This window comes from Mercenaria mercenaria, chromosome 7 (genome assembly GCF_021730395.1).
Source record: "Mercenaria mercenaria strain notata chromosome 7, MADL_Memer_1, whole genome shotgun sequence".
In the NCBI taxonomy this organism is placed as follows: Eukaryota; Metazoa; Mollusca; class Bivalvia; order Venerida; family Veneridae; genus Mercenaria; species Mercenaria mercenaria.
The window spans coordinates 15,024,177-15,042,089 of NC_069367.1; the positions used below are offsets into that span (position 1 = coordinate 15,024,177).

At 35.5% G+C, this 17,913-nt stretch overlaps 3 protein-coding genes across 3 annotated transcripts; 2 read left to right on the forward strand and 1 right to left on the reverse strand.

The window, feature by feature from the left end:
- Positions 1-322: 322 nt before the first annotated feature.
- On the reverse strand, positions 323-1,870 carry LOC123556035 (uncharacterized). Its single transcript, XM_045346627.2, has one exon. It carries the CDS (start codon positions 1,868-1,870, stop codon positions 323-325), a length of 1,548 nt encoding a protein of 515 aa, XP_045202562.2.
- Positions 1,871-2,754: 884 nt separating this feature from the next.
- On the forward strand, positions 2,755-5,034 carry LOC123556034 (heat shock 70 kDa protein 12A-like). The gene has a single exon (XM_053548989.1). The coding sequence runs from the start codon at positions 2,794-2,796 to the stop codon at positions 4,513-4,515; it is 1,722 nt and encodes a 573-aa protein (XP_053404964.1). The 5' UTR covers positions 2,755-2,793; the 3' UTR covers positions 4,516-5,034.
- Positions 5,035-10,347: 5,313 nt separating this feature from the next.
- LOC123556033 (uncharacterized) lies at positions 10,348-15,942 on the forward strand. The gene is made up of 9 exons (XM_053548990.1): positions 10,348-10,619; positions 11,329-11,412; positions 12,026-12,189; positions 12,704-12,828; positions 13,170-13,318; positions 13,754-13,814; positions 14,108-14,267; positions 14,681-14,822; positions 15,256-15,942. Exons 1-9 carry the CDS (start codon positions 10,517-10,519, stop codon positions 15,441-15,443), a joined length of 1,176 nt encoding a protein of 391 aa, XP_053404965.1. The 5' UTR covers positions 10,348-10,516; the 3' UTR covers positions 15,444-15,942.
- Positions 15,943-17,913: the final 1,971 nt, after the last annotated feature.

Consider the following 17,913-nt stretch of genomic DNA (forward strand, 5'->3'; position numbering starts at 1 on the left):
CAGATTGTAAAGCTATGCCGATTATATCGACGAAAGAAGTCACACCTTAAATATACAAGCAAAGGAATAACTCTTACAAACAACGGTGAATAATGCATTTATAGAGTTTTACAGGAGTAGAAATCATATTTTAAACTGTATTTCTATTAACCGTTTTAATTGTAATATTTTATAGTTTAATGTTATTCATCATTAAATAATTTATCACTATCAGTGTCGGGCCCTATTTTGCCGACAGATTAAACTAATTCAAAGCATGACAACTTTTACTGTTTTAGCACTCTGCTTAAAGAGTATCAATCACATACGTATCAAACGCGATTCATAGTGAAACGTGGATTATTATCTGTGTCACTTTTACTTCGACTGTTTCTATTTCATTCCAGCCGTTTTCCGGAGGACTTATTTCTTCAACTTGTATAAAGTCACTATCTTTGTGCTCTGAGCCATCTTTCCTAGTTTTGTAAAGAATTATCGAGCAGTGCCTTTCATCGTCTTGAATATGTAGGTCTGTCAAAAATGGAGTATCATTTACTAATATTTGCCGTCTACTGATTATCTTCTGAAAAAAAACTGACTTTCCTTTACGAGTTATGAGAGTGAAATTTGGACTGTCATCAGGGTTATCTGGTCTGATAAATCCATATGTAAAAACAGATTTCATGGTGGGTTCAAATCCCATCCTAACAGCACCTTTCATGACAGCTAGGCTAGGATCTGGAACTAGAAGAGCTCGTTTTGGTTCCACTGCCTTTTTTATGAAATCCCGCACATAAGAAGATTCGGAGTAGCCACCAGCTAGAAAAACGAGAACGTCGTTTTGTTCGTTGACGTCCTCATATGTTTCAATCTTGCAAACAATCTCTTTCAACGATTCACTAAACAAACTCGCCATCTTTTCTTGTGTTATTATCATTTTGCTGTCTTTGGTGAAAGCCAGCCCATCGCTACTGGATGCCATTTTACTAGTTTCAAATAATTTGACGACAGACAATGGCAAATCTATGATCATGGATTCGGTGTGGTCAGAAAATTTATGTTTATTTTCATCGAAAGATTGTCTTGTGTACATATAATCATAATAGTTTGTATTTTTGAACTCATTCCAGTCCAGGTTGCTTATTTGTTTTCCAAGCTCATGTAGGAAAGCATCAGTAACAGTTTCACCTCCGTGTGGCAAAGCAGAAGCATCTTTTAGTTCTTTGTACCTGCCTTTACTTAAGACTTTTTGACAGCAGAATTTTGATGTATACCCACCAAGGTTCACAAGGATGAATGTCGGACGTTTCATCAGCAAAGCTTGATATCTACAATATGCAGCGGCTGCATCTGTATCAAGGACTATGCGTGTGTTATCTTTTATTCTTTTATTATCTTTAGTTTCGATTTTTTCCAAAGCCGATTGTATAATATCGCGTATTGTTTCAGACTCGTTTGATACACATAGAATTAAAATTGTCGTTGTGTTATTGTGTCGGTTATTTGCAACTTGCTCCATACACGAATCATACAAGTATTTGATGATTATAGCATATATATCATCAGCTAGCATTTCCGTTCCCTGTATGTCACAAATATAATACTCGCCATTCCTTTCAATAATATTCAGATTATTGAAATACTTGTATTCAAGATTATCCCCCTGCAGCGTAAGCGACATGAATTTATCTTGAGCACAATACCCAAATGCATCAAAAGCGTTATTTTTCAAAAGCAAAGCTGTTGGAACACGGTCTTTTGGAAGGCCATAACCATGTGTGGCAGTGTATATGTGACAGTCTTTATAATTACCTATACCATAAGCATATCCAGAATTTACATTCCCAATTTCAATTGCCACTACTGTTTTTTTCGATTCCGAATTGCCCATATTGTTGTTAATACGTCTTACACATACCCATGTTCACATGTACATAACATAGCACATCTTACTCCAGAGGTAGAAGACTTAATCGTAACAGTAATATTTTAACACTGTGAAGAAGTTAAAACATCGTCATTGCTTTAACAGCCATAAGTTCAAGCTTATCTATCAACAATTTTGTTCCATTATAGAAAAAAATAACTTTAACATAAATACTCCCAATTGAATTTAGCGTAAACAGCAAAGATATCATAATCTCCCTCTATCTTGCCAATATGCTAGCAAGATATATTACACAGTCTGAATAAAGTTAGGGGCCTTCACAATTTTTTTTGCTGATCTTATTGTAACATTCATGATTTTTCAAGAATACTACAGTCTCTAAGTGCTTTTACATCTCAAAGATTCCATAACACCTATGGCCTCCACCGACGAATGGTTAAAACTGATGACGTCTCAACGTTATGGGTTTAAAATCTTGCTTGGGTTGAAATATTTCACAGCGCTGCCTTAACAGATAGATTTTCTAAATATTCTAGCTGTTTTTGGTTCAGATTCAGAAACGAATTCAAGCAGCAAGATCAGGTGAATGTGGGGATGCCCAAGAATCACATTTTGTTGTGTTAATGATAGTCGAGTCCCGTGATTATCGACTGCATTCATTTTTGACCGCATCCCGAATTGGCCAGTTCGATTTGCTTAAGACTGTACACATTTTAATTTTATCAAGTGTTGAACTTCATCAATATCGTATTGCATATTTGTGTAACTAATGTCATTTGCGATAAGGGATGTCCCTATTTTTAAGTGTTTTCCATAGATACAATAAAAACAGTCATAAGTTTTTGACCTTAAAAAACTAAGACGTTATAAAATTGCAGTGTTTATAACTTTAAGATAAATTAGATTTAGTTATAGTTCTAACTAAAATGGGAGCGAAACAAAGCAAAATTGTTGCAGCTATTGATTTTGGGACTTCATACTCAGGGTTTGCATATATGTTTAGTGCAGACAAGGACGAAATAATAACAGCTAAGCATGGAACATTTTTACCAGAAGATCGCGTACCAACGGTGCTGCTTTTAAATCCTGATGAGACGTTCAACTCTTTCGGAATTGATGCTGAAGACAGGTACTCAGCACTTGTACTCGCAGACAAACATTGCAGCTACCGCCTTTTTCGTGAATTTAAAATGGCTCTCTTCACTAAAAATGAAAAACTAAAATCAGATATTCTGATTCACGACACAGAAGGGCGTTCCAAGAAAGCAACTGATGTGTTTTCTATTGTCATTGGACACTTAAAAAGCCTCGTTATAAACTCAATTAAGAGCAAGGTTGTTGATACATCTTTTGAAAGCAAGATAGAATGGATGTTGACAATTCCTGCTGTATGGCCAGACTCTGCTCGCCAGTTTATGCGTCAAGCTCCACAGGCAGGAGGGATTGAGGAGGACAAATTACGACTTGTCTTGGAACCAGAAGCGGCAGCTTTGTTTTGTAAAGATCAACTGTTACACTTATCTCATAATGCTGGTTTAACACTACTAAAACCAGGGACAAAATACATTCTAGCTGATCTCGGAGGAGGAACTGCAGATATTTGTGTCCATGAAGTGCTGAAAAATGGTCATATTCGGGAACTCTATCGTGCTGTTGGTGGACCGTTTGGGGGAACAACCGTTAATAACGCGTTTGTTCAGTTTATGATTAAGCTCTTCGGTGCACCTATATGGAGAAAACTTCAGAAATACAAATGTTACGATTACATAAGGATCATGCGGGAATTTGAAAAGAAGAAGAAAAAATTTGACTTTAAAAATACTGTCAATTTCGTCGTTGATATTCCATCAACTCTGATCAACATGGTCGAGTCCGATGTAGAGTCCGATTTAGAAACATTGTTATCTCAGACAGATTGTTCTGCTTCAGTTCAGTTTAAAGATGATAAACTCATATGTGACAAGAAAATCATGGCAAGTTTTTTTGAATCGTCAATTAATGATATCGTTTCAATACTACGAGAAATCTTTGCCAATTGTCCTAGAGACGAACTCAAAACGCTGCTGGTAGTTGGAGGTTATTCAGAATCACAATATTTGAGAGAAAGTATCACTAAAGCAATGCGCCATGTGGAAGTTGTTCTCGCACAAGAACCTCGTCTTGCTGTATTAAAGGGTGCTGTGAAAATGGGACTAGAACCAAAAAACATTATTGAGCGAAAAGTTAGATACACATATGGCTTTTGCACTGCAGAAACATTTAAAGAGGGAGAACATCCATCGTTCCTTAAATTCGAGAGGGAAGGCAAGACACTGTGTGATCGTATATTTTCTAAAGTCATTGAAAAAAATGCCGTCGTAACGAGTGGTCAAGAGTTCAAAGTTACTACATTTGAAACTGTGAAAGAATCTAGATGGATGAATCTTTTAATAAGTCTGTACCGATCAACGAAATTCAACCCAAAGTACTGTTTAAAATCGGAAGAATGTACTATGGTCGGTAAAATAAAAGTAAATGCACCAAGCCACGGTTGGCCAACTCGTTACAGCATTGATCTGATTATCATTGCTCAAGAAACTGAGTTTAAAGTGCGTGTTATTGATTGGACTAGCAGCAGAAAATTTGAGACAAATATAGATTTCTTGTGATTTATCTGTGAATAAAAGTCTATACTATAAGTAATTTGTCGCTGTACGTACGATGCTTCAAAACGTTCGCTTAGAACTAGTTTTATATGCAGTGAATAAGTAACCAGATGTATGTGTCAGACACCTGCCAGTCTTGGTTGAAATTTTATCATTAGTGAAACTAAAAATTTATAGTGAAAGTTTTTCTTCTGCTTTTTTCTCCCTGTTGATATTGTTAGAAAAACACATGTTATCAATAATATTCGTCCATATTTATATGCCAGCCAAATGCCTATTCATGACTCAAAGGAGTCAACCTAGTATAAACAAATAAGTGCTGAATTTCCTGGAATTTTCTCTCCTTATCCGCAATTTTATCTTCGTTCATGGAGGCTGTCATATTAACGCATCCAAGCAACCCTCAACCAATCAAATGAGCAATATCGAGCCAAATAGTTCTTAGTACTTTTTGACCAATCAAAATGGCCCGTAGACACCGAACTTTGGCTCCTTCGATATTAAAAGATTACTTCTGGGCATCCCTTGGACCATAACATCCGCATTTTTTTTTGCTCAGTACCATTTCCTTGTATAATTTCCGGTCTGCCAATGCATATATTAATATTACCTTTCCAGTTCTGATAAAAATTCTTCTTAAGTGCGTTTAGAAAGCTTAAAGTTCTGTTTAAAGGGTTACTCATAAAAGAAGCTGGAGTGCTTATAAAATAGTAATTAGTTTGCACATTAAGGGTATATTAATTCGATAAAGGTCTGCAAGGTGATAAAGGTATTGTATACATAAGACAGCGGTCATCATCCATCCCAGCCCTGTCCCCTTTCGAGGTTCCTTCCGAAAGTCAAATAGCTCGTGACTTGTGTGTTCTGTATGGTTATTTGATCACTTAAAGTTAACTAGAAAATTAACGCTTCCCTGCGCTTCCATACAGTGACAGATCGGCCCCCATAGCCTGGCCTCCAGAAATCTCCCGCTTGTCATATTTTCAAATATAAGAACTGTATTTATGAATGTTTATATGTTGTTAACCTTTAGTCTGTTGGTGACAAGTGATTCTGCTTTCGCGACCAGTGCAGACCAACATCAGCAAGAACGTCGGTGCAGACTGATCATGGCCTGAACTGTTCACTATTCAGTCAGTACATTTTTAGTGCACATCCCCTCGAAAAATAAATGGTATTGCCCAAATTGAATTATAGACCAGTTTATTTTAGAAATTTAGCACTGTGAAGGTTAAATGAATTATAAAATGAATGTCGAATGAAATAAATGAAATTATACTTGAGTTAAGTTGTTAAACTTCGGTAAAAACATGCGAGTCGGATTTGTGTCCTCAAGTCATAGAAGTCCGTCGTTCTAGTTTATTTACACAGAACGGCGCTAGATTTAGGTGGCCAGCAATGCTTTGCTTATATTGAACTCACGCGTAACCTCTTGCCACAAGAGGGTCGAGACATTAGAAACAAAACCTGTGTTAAATATGCTTTAATCTAACATTTTAATTGTGCATTAAATGGGTAAATAGCAGAGAAAATTGCAGGGCGTTCAAGATCACAGAAAAAAGACTTTTTCTCAATCATCTCAAAATCATGTGGAGAAAAATAATGCTATATGTTCATCGAGTAATGGACTATGTGAATACATTGATGAACGCCAGCACAGTTTTCCACAGATATGTATATGTAAAATTCGAGCATGAACAATGTTTACGTAAATAGAAATATTCCTGTAATGAAAAATGGTGCACAGAGTATAAATCAGTGCTATCAAACTCCCGCACAATACATGTATCCCACATCTCCATATGTACACAACATGACGGTACTACCCAGTTATAGTCAAATAATATGGCTAATCTCGAAATCATGGATAGGCGACTCCCAAATTTAGGCAATGCAGAAACAAGACTGAGTAGTATAGATGAAATGTTGGAATAGACGCATATCTTATACTGAGTCTGAACTTATTGAGCAGAAGCGCGTAAAACGAATGGCATGGAAGCAAGTCGCAATTTGATTTGAATTTGTACGAGGAAATCCAACAGAAACACGCGCAAATTGATGAAAGTTACAGGAAATGCAAAATGAACGGCTACAACAAAATTATAAATCCCTGAAAATAAAAGTAAGCAACTAGAGGATGACGTTATTGATCTACAGGCAATCTACTGTTCTTTGGCTTCGGAGAAGAACAGACAAGTGCAGCACGCAAAGATAACAGACAAGTGCAGCACACAAGAGAAAAGACAAGTGCATGACGCAAAATCGAAAATTGCTCGCAAGAATTGACAAACTTCTTTGACACTAACATAAAGAGTGTGCATGTCAAAATATTTAACTTGTCTGTCGTCTAGGAAAATACAAGAATGGAGGGAACAGAATATATGGTCCGCGAGCAGTTCCCTAAGCCTATTCTGGATCGTCGTCTTAAACTGTTTCCCGGGCTCGTGAAGGCGAGACGAGACGGTTTCGATGCAGTTATCTCGAATGACCGAATTATCATTACAGGCAGACGATTAACCGATCAACACCCAACGCAAGTAAAGGGAAATGCCGTTAATACATGGAATGCCGAGAGCTAAGATCATATCGAACAGATAGATATCTTTTCTCCAGTGGAATGTTAAGGGTTTATGGAGCAAATTGAATCGTGTTTCATATCGAATTATGACATTCTTATTTTTACAGGGACTTGGAATTCGAACATCACTACTGTTGACATTCTCGGATACACTAGTTAGGCTAAAACCAACAAAAAAAAGGATAAGCATTGTCATATGTGAAACGACTCTTAATTTAATCTGAATCATTGAACTAGTAAAAGTAAACCGTAGTGGTTCCTTGTGACTTAGATTGAAGTATGAAGAAACAAATTCTTTATATCTGTACCTGTTACATTCTGCCGGAAGATTCAAATGTAACCAACCAGTAGAAACAACCAGTCCTGTCTGTTTGAATGAAAATTTAAGTGACGCTGTTTTAAGATGCAGTGCCTTAGGAGAAGTTTATTTGTACGGGGGCATGAACAGTAGAATTGGGGAAGTTTTAGATTTCATTCAGAAAAGCAACATAGACGGATTCGTAGACTTACCCGAGTTTGAATCCTTGCCGAATACCGAGTGAAAGTCGAAAGATAAAACTGCAAAGTCGTTTGATCATAAACGTATTATTGTGTGTAAAACGTTTTATCGGAAACGCAAAAATTATAATTCAATGTAAGCTGTAGAAATGGCAAACGTGATTCTTTGCTGAAAAACGAAGATATCGGCGTAAACATAGTCCGTGTCCGGAGAATAAATTACTGTTTTTAGAAAGTCGTAAATATTTTGTACAGCTAAACGTAAAGCTAAGTATTCATATTTTTCTATAAAGAAACATATGCTTTTTTGGAGTTACGTAAATCACCTAAACAGTTTTGGAGCTAAGTGAAAAGGTATAGAAACATTCAAAGTTCAAAACACATTCCTGTTGATACAGCGCAGTTAACTGTATGTTTTGCGGATATCTTAGATGGTGCAATGTTTAATGAATCTTTTCTACATTGTCATAGAGAGTTTAGACAAGCCTTTTGACTTCACGTGCATTTCAACATTATTAAGAATTCTGACACGATCCGATTCATTTTCCTATTAAACAAAGAAGGCAGAAAACAGTGAATTATTATACAAAGGTTCACTGTTCTGACGTCACAATTATTACGTGATAGCGTAAAAAGGCATAGCATCGCGGTGGAAAAGGAACCAACTGAAAATAGGCACATATTTAATGAATGCCGTCAAGGATGTACTTTAAAGTCTTTGGTAACGTGTTAGAATCGAAATAATATATCTCATTTAGTGATTTGCTCTTGAATAAAAATATTGTTTGTCGTACAGATGCGTATTATTATATCACTTGGGCTGCGCCCTCGCGATATAGCTCCTTCGCCTCTGAACTCTAAACAATGATTTATTCAGCGACAAATCACTCAATGAGATACACTTTTTCTTAAATATATCTCATTTCGAATCGCTCTGTGTCTGTACTAGTAGAGCATGAATTTTGCGCCCTGTGTGGCTGTGTTTGCTATATGTAAAGCGCTTTTGAACGTGTTTATCAGGAAAGGGGCGCTATATAAATATGATATAATAGTAATAATAAGGTTTAGTTAGTTTAAACATATAACAATAAAGTAACGTATAGTAAGGACGTTTATAGATAATGCAAAAACTCGACGTCATTACATGATTTACACATTTCGCTAAATTTATGAGTATCATCAGTTTAACGTAAACCTGTTCTAGTTTGATTATTTTTAGAAAAACTTTTATCCTTTACAGGTAAATCATGTATCTGAAACCATTTTAAAGAAGTGCATCCTTGACATATACATCGTGGAAAGGTAAAAAGAATACTTTTTTACCTAAGTGGATTCAACCGAGCGAAAAAGAATTTTGCACAGGACTACAGTTTGCTTGAAACATATTCTGATAGCAAATAAAATTTCGGTTCCAACCATACTTATATTTTGCAGTTATCTCTTGGGTGCAGCGAAACCCTATTTTTGTCGAATTCTAAGTATCGGGGCAAATGACCTATTGTGTCACTAACATCTTACGCTGCTTCAGAAATACAAATTTTGTCTTGTGTTGAAAACGACATAAAGAGAAATGTTGTACTAAATATGAATAAGCATGCAGTCATGTACAGAAATGTATTGCGTTCCAACCACCCAACCACTCTTTCTTCCCCAGGATCCCTGCGGACATACATAATTTTAGCTTAGTGAAAATCGAACCGCAGGACCCTTGTTTCCGCCTGACAGTTACCCATTTCACCTACAACCAGTGAAAAAAAACTTTTAGTAACTCCAGAATGAGTCTTTAAACGAAACAAAGAATTATCATAATAAAAGTTCATGATGCCCTAAAGCTGACCGCAATAACCATTACTCTTTTGCACAGAAATATGAAACTTTACTATTTTCTGACAATATTCTCATACAATATGTATATAATATATAAAATGATTAATCCGATCTTGTTTCCAGTATATAATCAAATAAAGCAACAGTTAACCTCAATTTGGGTTTTCTTGACACAATACGTTTTTATAGTCCTGTCATAAAATACTAGTATACGTCTTACATAAAATATACGTTATGGCATTATCAGTCGTGCTACAAGGTTACTTCTTAACAGACCCTTATAGATAAAATTGGGTTAGTATGTTAGTAATATCCATGCAGTTATACCATAAAACAAGATTCTTTGACTATTAGAGCTCAATATCCTTAATCTTGATGATCTACATTATTCCTCCGCGCCACGTATGCGAGAATGTTTGGTGATTTCTATAATACTGCAGAAACCTTAAACGATTATTCTGAATACATGTGTAATAAAACTTCCTTGCACGGTACATTACTTATAAAAGTAACTCCACTAAGGTTGAGTAGCGCTTTCAGTCTTTATATAATTATAAACATATCTTCAGCCCGTAAAATAATAAACAACATTTCAAATATCATATACATGTATAATGTTGTATAATAAACAGTGAAAGTGCTTCCTAAAAGTATTTTCTATAAACTAAGAAATATCTAACTCGTCCCTTGCACTCTTTGTCCATACATCTGTGCAAATGTGGACCACATTTATGAAATTTTCATAAAGTTGGAATGGACATTTTCCCATAGAAGAGAAAATAAGTGTCCACCTATTATACAAAATTTAACTCACAAACCTTTTATACTGATTTTCGATGTTTTGCGTAATCCTCTATACCGCGGGGTCAAAATATTTAAAACAATCCTGATTCTTTGTTCATCGCAAACTACCTCTCTCATTCATTACAATAATTAACTTAAGGTCATTCAGATTCATTAATATTCTATTAGGTAAAAAAAAACAATATGAAGGTCATAAAAGATATATGGTGCCAAATAAAATAAAAATTGTTACAAAACAGTGTTACTTTAATTACCTTCGTTTCATTAAATTAATTCCAGCGTGGTAATTGTTTTACCATGACCTCTATAAAGCCGCTGCCTCTAAACCTCCGGCAGAAAGACAGCTCGTGTTTGCATTGGATTGACGTCGGATTTTTCGTTTCCAGATTTTCACCGACAGGTAACGCATTATTACTCAATACATTTTTTGAAGAAAAAAATGGGGTTCATTTGATAGTCTCCAATTGTTAGCAGTCATCTCTGAAATATACATTGTATATGGGTATACGTGTATCAAACAATATATTTTTCGAATGATTTTTCTGTTATGTTGAATGTGAATATGTTTTATTATTTTACAGAACTGATAATCTACGGGTGTCATATTCATATTTTCCTACTGTTCGTGTACCACATGATTGACATGACCATTGATAAATATGTAGTTTTAATAAACGTTTTATTTCAGAGGAATTTACTAGTTCGGGATGACTTTTACATTAAATGGAAAAAAAACACGTTTCCTGTAGCGATCCATCAGCTATATCCAGTGCTAACTTTATTTTATTTAGTTTGAGAAAAACTGTTGATATACTTTGTCTTAATTGTTTAAATGACGTTAAAGTTTACAAAAAATAGGGAAATTGCTGATATATCTGCATTTTACAATTAACTATATACAGTACATACATTTTACTTTTATGTACTTCGCCAATAGCGGTTTCAAAATGTCGAAAATAAGGAATTTTCAGTGTTTTGGTCAAATAAGCTACTAGTCATTGAAAAGTGAAAAAAATGACGTTTAGTTAACTGAATACTAGTATACGGAACTGTACTAAAGCAATATGCTGGATTGTACTGAATATGCGAAACTGTTGTGTTCATTACAGCAACTGCAGACATGATAGCTCAACAGTTAGTTCTACTCTCGTTGGCGCTGTGCGGCGCACTAGCACAAACTTTCAACCCAACATGTAAGTAATTTTCGCTTTATGCACATTACCGTACTAATGAGTTATCTCTACACAAAATTTCTTATATATACATGTAGTATAGTAATAAAATGCACATAAAAAAAATCAGAAAGTGGCATGAAAGTAAACTCAGCATATTGGTGTCACGTGTCTGAACGCAGCCCCTGTCGTCGTGGCATGGACGCCATAAGTAGGTCTAGGAACATTAAAACTTTATGACAAATCCCACTCAGAACAACCCACAGTCTGCTGTGAATGTTAAAAAGAAGCTTTCTTGGAAGATGGTTGTTGTTGGTACTAGTGCGGAGATTTTTTAGATGCGTCATTTTGATAGCTGTTTCATCTTGTTCTATCTCCGAGATGGCTAGATTCGGGGTTTAGTCAGATTTTCTTTCAGGGACAAATTATCCTTGTCGTGGTAAGGACGATGTTACGTGTATTTAATGACTGAGTAGATAGTTTATCATAATGATTTTGTAATTTACAGTACTATTTTATCAAAGAGGCTACAATTTCTTAGGAAAAACTCTTATGCACGAGTATTTCTGTTTCAGCAATTATATAAATGTTCTAACTGCTAGTCTATTATATAGTCTCTTTTTCTGTAATATAGTAACTGTTGACAGCTGTACGAAGAGCCTATTAGAAATCACGCTTACCGACGCCGCCGACAACGGTATTGTGTACATCCAAGGACAGGACTCAGCATGCCGACAGTTCACAACGACAGGAACGTCAACGCACTCCATTGATTTTGCGTCGTGCAATATACAATGGGTAAAAGGAATTTATTGTATCTTTATAGATTTGATAAAAAAAAGTGATCTTTTGAATACAAAATTAAGATTTTTGTGTGAAGCACTCAATACGAGAAATGCTGACATGCGCAATGACTAAAAGAAATTCCTCTTTAAAAATGGAAGACACATGTGTATGTATATGAGAAACGAACGTGCGGAAATTGATTTTTTCTTATTCCTTTTGCACATTTCGTAAGCTATGTTTACTGCATTAATGACGAATGAGTATGAACTAATATATCATAACATAACTATTTTACAAATGTACAAAGCGTTGCGTTTTAGTATATGCCCATTAAATCTAATGTATTATGAAGATAGCTCTATTTGTGGTCTCTCGGGATAAATGGTACATAGACCAAATTGAACTAATTGGGCTTTAGTAGAAAACATTTGTAACATTCTTCTTTTCGTGTGTTTAAAGGGATACCCAGAAAACCAAAAATGAATTTAAAGATCTGAATAAGAAAAGATAATTCCTATGTTTACAGGAGGAGACATTTAAAATAGTTGTTCAGAAGAATCAGTACTACCAGACAGGAGCAGACAAGCAAATTCCTGTCATGTGTATTGCCGACCTCGCGGACCTCACTGTTAGCGATAACCTTGTTGCAGCGTAAGTTTATATTTCAGTATTTTGAGAGATATCTAACCTTGTTGTGCACATTCCTATTGATTTTTCCCAAATAATTTAGTTTTCATAAATTTTCATAAAGTTCGTTTTTTCCTATGTTAAAAAGAAATTCTGTATCATTTCAGTCGTAATGTGCAGAAGCACATCCAAACGTTATAAACAATACATGTATTTTACTCGCAAATCCGGTCCATTTTACGAAGTCTACGACCATGTAATATGTCCATTTGTTTTAACTAATTATTTTTGCAAAACTAATGGTTGACCTATAAGATATTATATCACAACATAATTCTATTATTGCATTTGGTTGGCTTTTAAAGCAACAAGGACGATGACGCCGGACAAAACAAGACCGTCAAACCGACAGCTACAATGGCACTTTATTCCGGCGGAAACTCTGTATCCGGAAGTACGGTGAAGCTGACAGACACAATCACCATGGTGATGCAGCTAGACTCAGAATATATCGGTAAGTCAAATTGATTCGCTAAATACTCGAGATGGCACTTCATTTACAACATTATTTCTTCTGATTTTTTTCTTACCGCATTCTTATTTTTGCGGTATAAGAGTTACATACTTATATACGCAAGCAAGCATAGCTTCCGAACATGAAAGAAGGGTATGGCTTATAACCCAATGGTTTTCAAATAGGAGTGTTCGACAACAAATACCTCCAGTTTATGTTGTCTGTGTAGCAAATGCTTTAGGAGAGATATATTCGCTGCGGCGCCTGCAAATATAAGTTCATTATGAAAAGCTTGCACGGAACAAATAAAAGCAGTTTATGCAGACCCAAAATAATTTAATTCTGTACTTTTATTATAGCAGATAAAACTGAAATTACTTAATAAGTATAAATATATGTAAAGATGATAGTTAATTTTTGTATTTCTGATTTCAGAGGATTTTGATATCAAAGCAAGATCTTGCGTCGCCGACACAATTGATATAGTCACAGATTAGTAAGTTATTTCCTTTCCTAAAAGAGTTTTGATGTACACACTTCCCGTAGGTTCCAAATGAATGAAGAATGTATATTTTGACAAATCATCAATGAAATCAAGATATTCCTGAAATGAGATAACTTTTGACAAAATCTGAATACAGTAAGTGAAGATGGTGTTGTTTTCTCTGCAGTGCATCTGAAATGAATTTCATGTTATTTCATACCTCCCTGTTTTACTTCTAGATACATGTGGGTGTAAATTCAGGTCACCAAGACCACTCTAAGAAATGACGCATTTCAATATTTCAGCTGTCCAGTTGATACTTACCTTTTTCCCGTCATACAACGCACAACCCAAGGAGTTATTCAGGCAGAATTCGGGGCTTTCAGAACAACCAGTCTCTCAGGTGACCCAGTACCTATGGTATTTTCTTGCACTCTACAAGTTTGCCTCGGAGCATGCAGCGCCGTAAGTCTTTCCATAAATCCGGGTTCTTTTTCTCGACCTAAATGCTCGTTTCATGACTGTACTTCATATCGAGCACTGGTTATTCTCACAAACGGCATTCTAAGTGATTGTGCTGGACACTGTGTCGGTCGGTCCACCAAAATGAACGCGTTGAAATTTCGAATGCATGCCTTTAACTAGTGTTCCATACTGATTATTCATTTAGAAATCGGATTCTTCTTTCGGTCGTTCAAATAAACTTCAAGATGTATCTAAACTAAAGCCATTGTAAAGTACTTTTTTTCTCTTAATATTCCTCAAAATCACACACATCAGAAGAGCGAATAAAATTATACCTATTTTCTAATTATGAAACTGTATGACCTTATAAGATTGTTAACTGAAGATTGATGGTCGACTAATATTTTTTGCAGACGACATGTACAGACGGGTCATCAAGTTACGGACGAAAAAAGAGAAGCTTAACCAAGCGTCAGGCAGAGCCAGACAATGTAGTGGAGGACATCAGTGTCGGTACTTCCCTGAAAATCGCGACTGATGAAGTCGTCATTGAAGGTAAGGCCTATTTCTTGACACATTCGAATATAACTTATCAGTGTCAGTGTACGAATGCCTAAAGCAATGTGGTACGTCTTTCGAATTTCATTTTGGGAGGCCATGTTTTGGTTCAGAAAATATGTGAAGATTCATATGTTCATGCATTAGGGGGGGGGGGGAATTCCTCGGCTTTCTTGCCACCATAACAATGCACAAGGTATTTTGAAAACTAGTCTTTCCATGTATCCACTTTCTATACACCATTAGCTAAAGTGGCTACATGCTGTTCAAAATGTGCAAGGCATTACCGACTGTGCGTATTAAGTTCCTTCGGCAAATTTATGAAAATGTTGCTACATTGCATGCATCACTAAGAAAAATATCAACATCTCGACATTTGCCTGAATGGGGTAAAATATTAAAGGACTGTTTCATGTCTCAATTTGTTCAGGTCCTGGAGATGAAAGCGATGTCTGCCTAAATCAAGGAGTCTTCATTGTATTAATAATCTTCTTAGTCGGTGGAATGCTTGCTTCTACAATCGCAGCAGTGGTCATGTTCAAGAAACTACAAGAAAAAGCGGGAATTTTGAGCAAGCTTGGTGGATCGTCTATGGGTATGTCCGTCCCGGTAGCATAAATCTTACCACAAGAACTTCTCTACCAGACTCCTTCCAGCGGCGAAAAAAGTATAGTACTACGTGCCAGAATTTTAATTTTCTTTTCTGAAGTTTGTTTTTCATCCTTTATTTTCTTAATTTTTTTTTTGACAGAATCTAGACGATTATTTTTAGAAACAAACGCGTGTACTTAAAGACAATTTTATTTCCAAAAAAAAAATGTTTCCAGTGGTTGGTCCACGTTATTCACACTGTTACATATTGCAACATTTTATTACTGTAGGTTTTTGAAACTGTCTATTTTCTATTGAAATCTGAATTATGTTCACCAGTTAATTACTGCTTCTTGTATTCCAGCTCAGCATTATTTTGTTGTAAATTATGTTAAACGGAAATCTATGATCATAATCAGGGCCAGTTGTTTGTTTGTTTACCAGACACCACTGCATCACTTACCTGTTATATATTAGTGTATATTTTTCGTGAAAGAGACTGTTTAAAAACGGCATGATTACGATTACGACCATTGTTCTGAAACTGAATTTTTTACAATAAATTTTCACCCGCATTCCACTTAGTGTTTGTTTTACTTACCCCCAAATTACCCACATCAATTACGTCTCCTTTTACCTCTCGACTACGCTTTCAGTGCTATAGTGCTCGCATATACTATACGGAGAATGCCAAATATAGATGCGATGGCTATTTGTTTATATATTATATTTTATTATATAATATATTTATTTTCAAACGTGTATAATAACGGTTATATACTTTATTTTTGTTTTTAAGAAGCACTTATTCCAGTCATAGAAAAGTGCAAGCACCATATTTAAAGGCATGATAAGTTTAATGGTACCCGTATATGTCAAATAGCAGTGTCACACCGGATAAAGATGTTCTTGAAAGTCTGAACAGATTACTGTTGAAGACCACCTCTGCGAGTGCTGTGAGACCAGGACCCAGTTGTTTGAAATTTTAACAGGAGATTAAGCTAACGGTCGATTAACTTTTAGGATTTTAGAAGACTTGGTAAAACAAATGTAAGAGTTAAGTATTATGAACACTGAAGCCTTTTTACTGTAGAATTAAAACATTAAACTTATGTTTCCCAACAAGACTTTTATTTTGAATCGGTTTTTAACAGCCGGTTAAAGTTTCGAACAACTGGGCCCAGAAAGTAAAAGATAACTCTCATGGGATGTCCGATACACAGCTATTTCAGTGAGGTTACTTGCGGAGAATAAGTGTGTACTAGTAACACTGAATAAAATAACCCAAAACATACAAACAAATAAAATACATCTTGTCATTAAAAAAGCATTTTAAAAAACCGTACAGTATAAAATGTGTAAAACAGACAAATGTGATAGTATATAATATAGCATTTTTTTTAAAAGAAGAAACCGAAAAAGATCTGTATTGAACTTCGCTAAGATTCTTAATAATTATTGCAAGAGAGAGGATTAAACTATTACTTAGTTATTTAATAAAGTAAAAAAATAGCTCATATAAGCATAATAACTTTACATTTGATTAAAACAAGAGATTTTTTTCTGAAATATGCAAAATGACATTTGTAATTCTCCGATGAAATTTTATGCACAAGACTTTTTTTCAAAATGCTAATTTTTATTAGTAAAACTTTGTAATGCTTCAGCTTGTCATCAAATCAAAATATTTGGATTACAGCGGGTAATACTATACACGTATCAAATGGCTTACCGGTCTATAGTCAAGACTTAGCCGAGGTCCGAATGACGGAGAGCCTATAGTTTTGACTATTGACCGGCAAGCTTCAAATCGATGGCAGTAATTTTGACTATTGGCCAGTAAGTCATTCGATAAATGTTAAATTACATGACATCAAACTAAATTTCATTTTTTGTGGAGCCCGCTTGCGGAAGCGAAGACATAGTCGTCCAAATGGCTGTTCGGTGTATGTGCGTGCGTGCGTGCGTGCGTGCATCGTCTGTACGTCCGGATTTGTTTGTCCGGACCATAAATTTGGCATGCATGGAGCAATCTTGTTTATGTTTTGGCATGAATGTTACCCTCAGTGAGACGGGGTGTCATGCGCAAACTCCAGGTTCCTATCTCAAAGGTCAAGGTCGCAGTTGGAGATCAAAGGTCATGTCAGATGTTGTCCGGCCCATAACTTTGACATGCATTGAAGTCTTGTTTATATTCGGCATGAATGTTTAACTTAATGAGACGGAGTGCCATGTGCAAACCCCAGGTTCTTATCTCAAAGGTCAATGTCACAGTTGGGGTTCAAAGGGCGGGCTCGACATGTTGCCTGTGTGCATCTAATTTCTTCAAGTCACTTTGACTTAACGACAGCAAAATTTAGTGATGAACTTGTAGTCACAATACACGAGTGATGTAAAAAAAATTAATTTATGAATTACAACACAATAAGGTCATAAACAGCGATAATTTGTAAAACTGATTGTTGTCTTAAAATTTAGTTGAAACGTTGTCAAAATC

Bases quoted from the DNA above. Each gene is read 5' to 3' on its own strand.
- LOC123556035 (XM_045346627.2), bottom strand. From the start codon at position 1,870: ATGGGCAATTCGGAATCGAAAAAAACAGTAGTGGCAATTGAAATTGGG.
- LOC123556034 (XM_053548989.1), top strand. From the start codon at position 2,794: ATGGGAGCGAAACAAAGCAAAATTGTTGCAGCTATTGATTTTGGGACT.
- LOC123556033 (XM_053548990.1), top strand. From the start codon at position 10,517: ATGACCTCTATAAAGCCGCTGCCTCTAAACCTCCGGCAGAAAGACAGC. The intron at 10,620-11,328 runs GTAACGCATTAT...TGTTCATTACAG, and splicing joins TTCCAGATTTTCACCGACAG to CAACTGCAGACATGATAGCT. The intron at 14,268-14,680 runs GTAAGTCTTTCC...TATTTTTTGCAG, and splicing joins GCCTCGGAGCATGCAGCGCC to ACGACATGTACAGACGGGTC.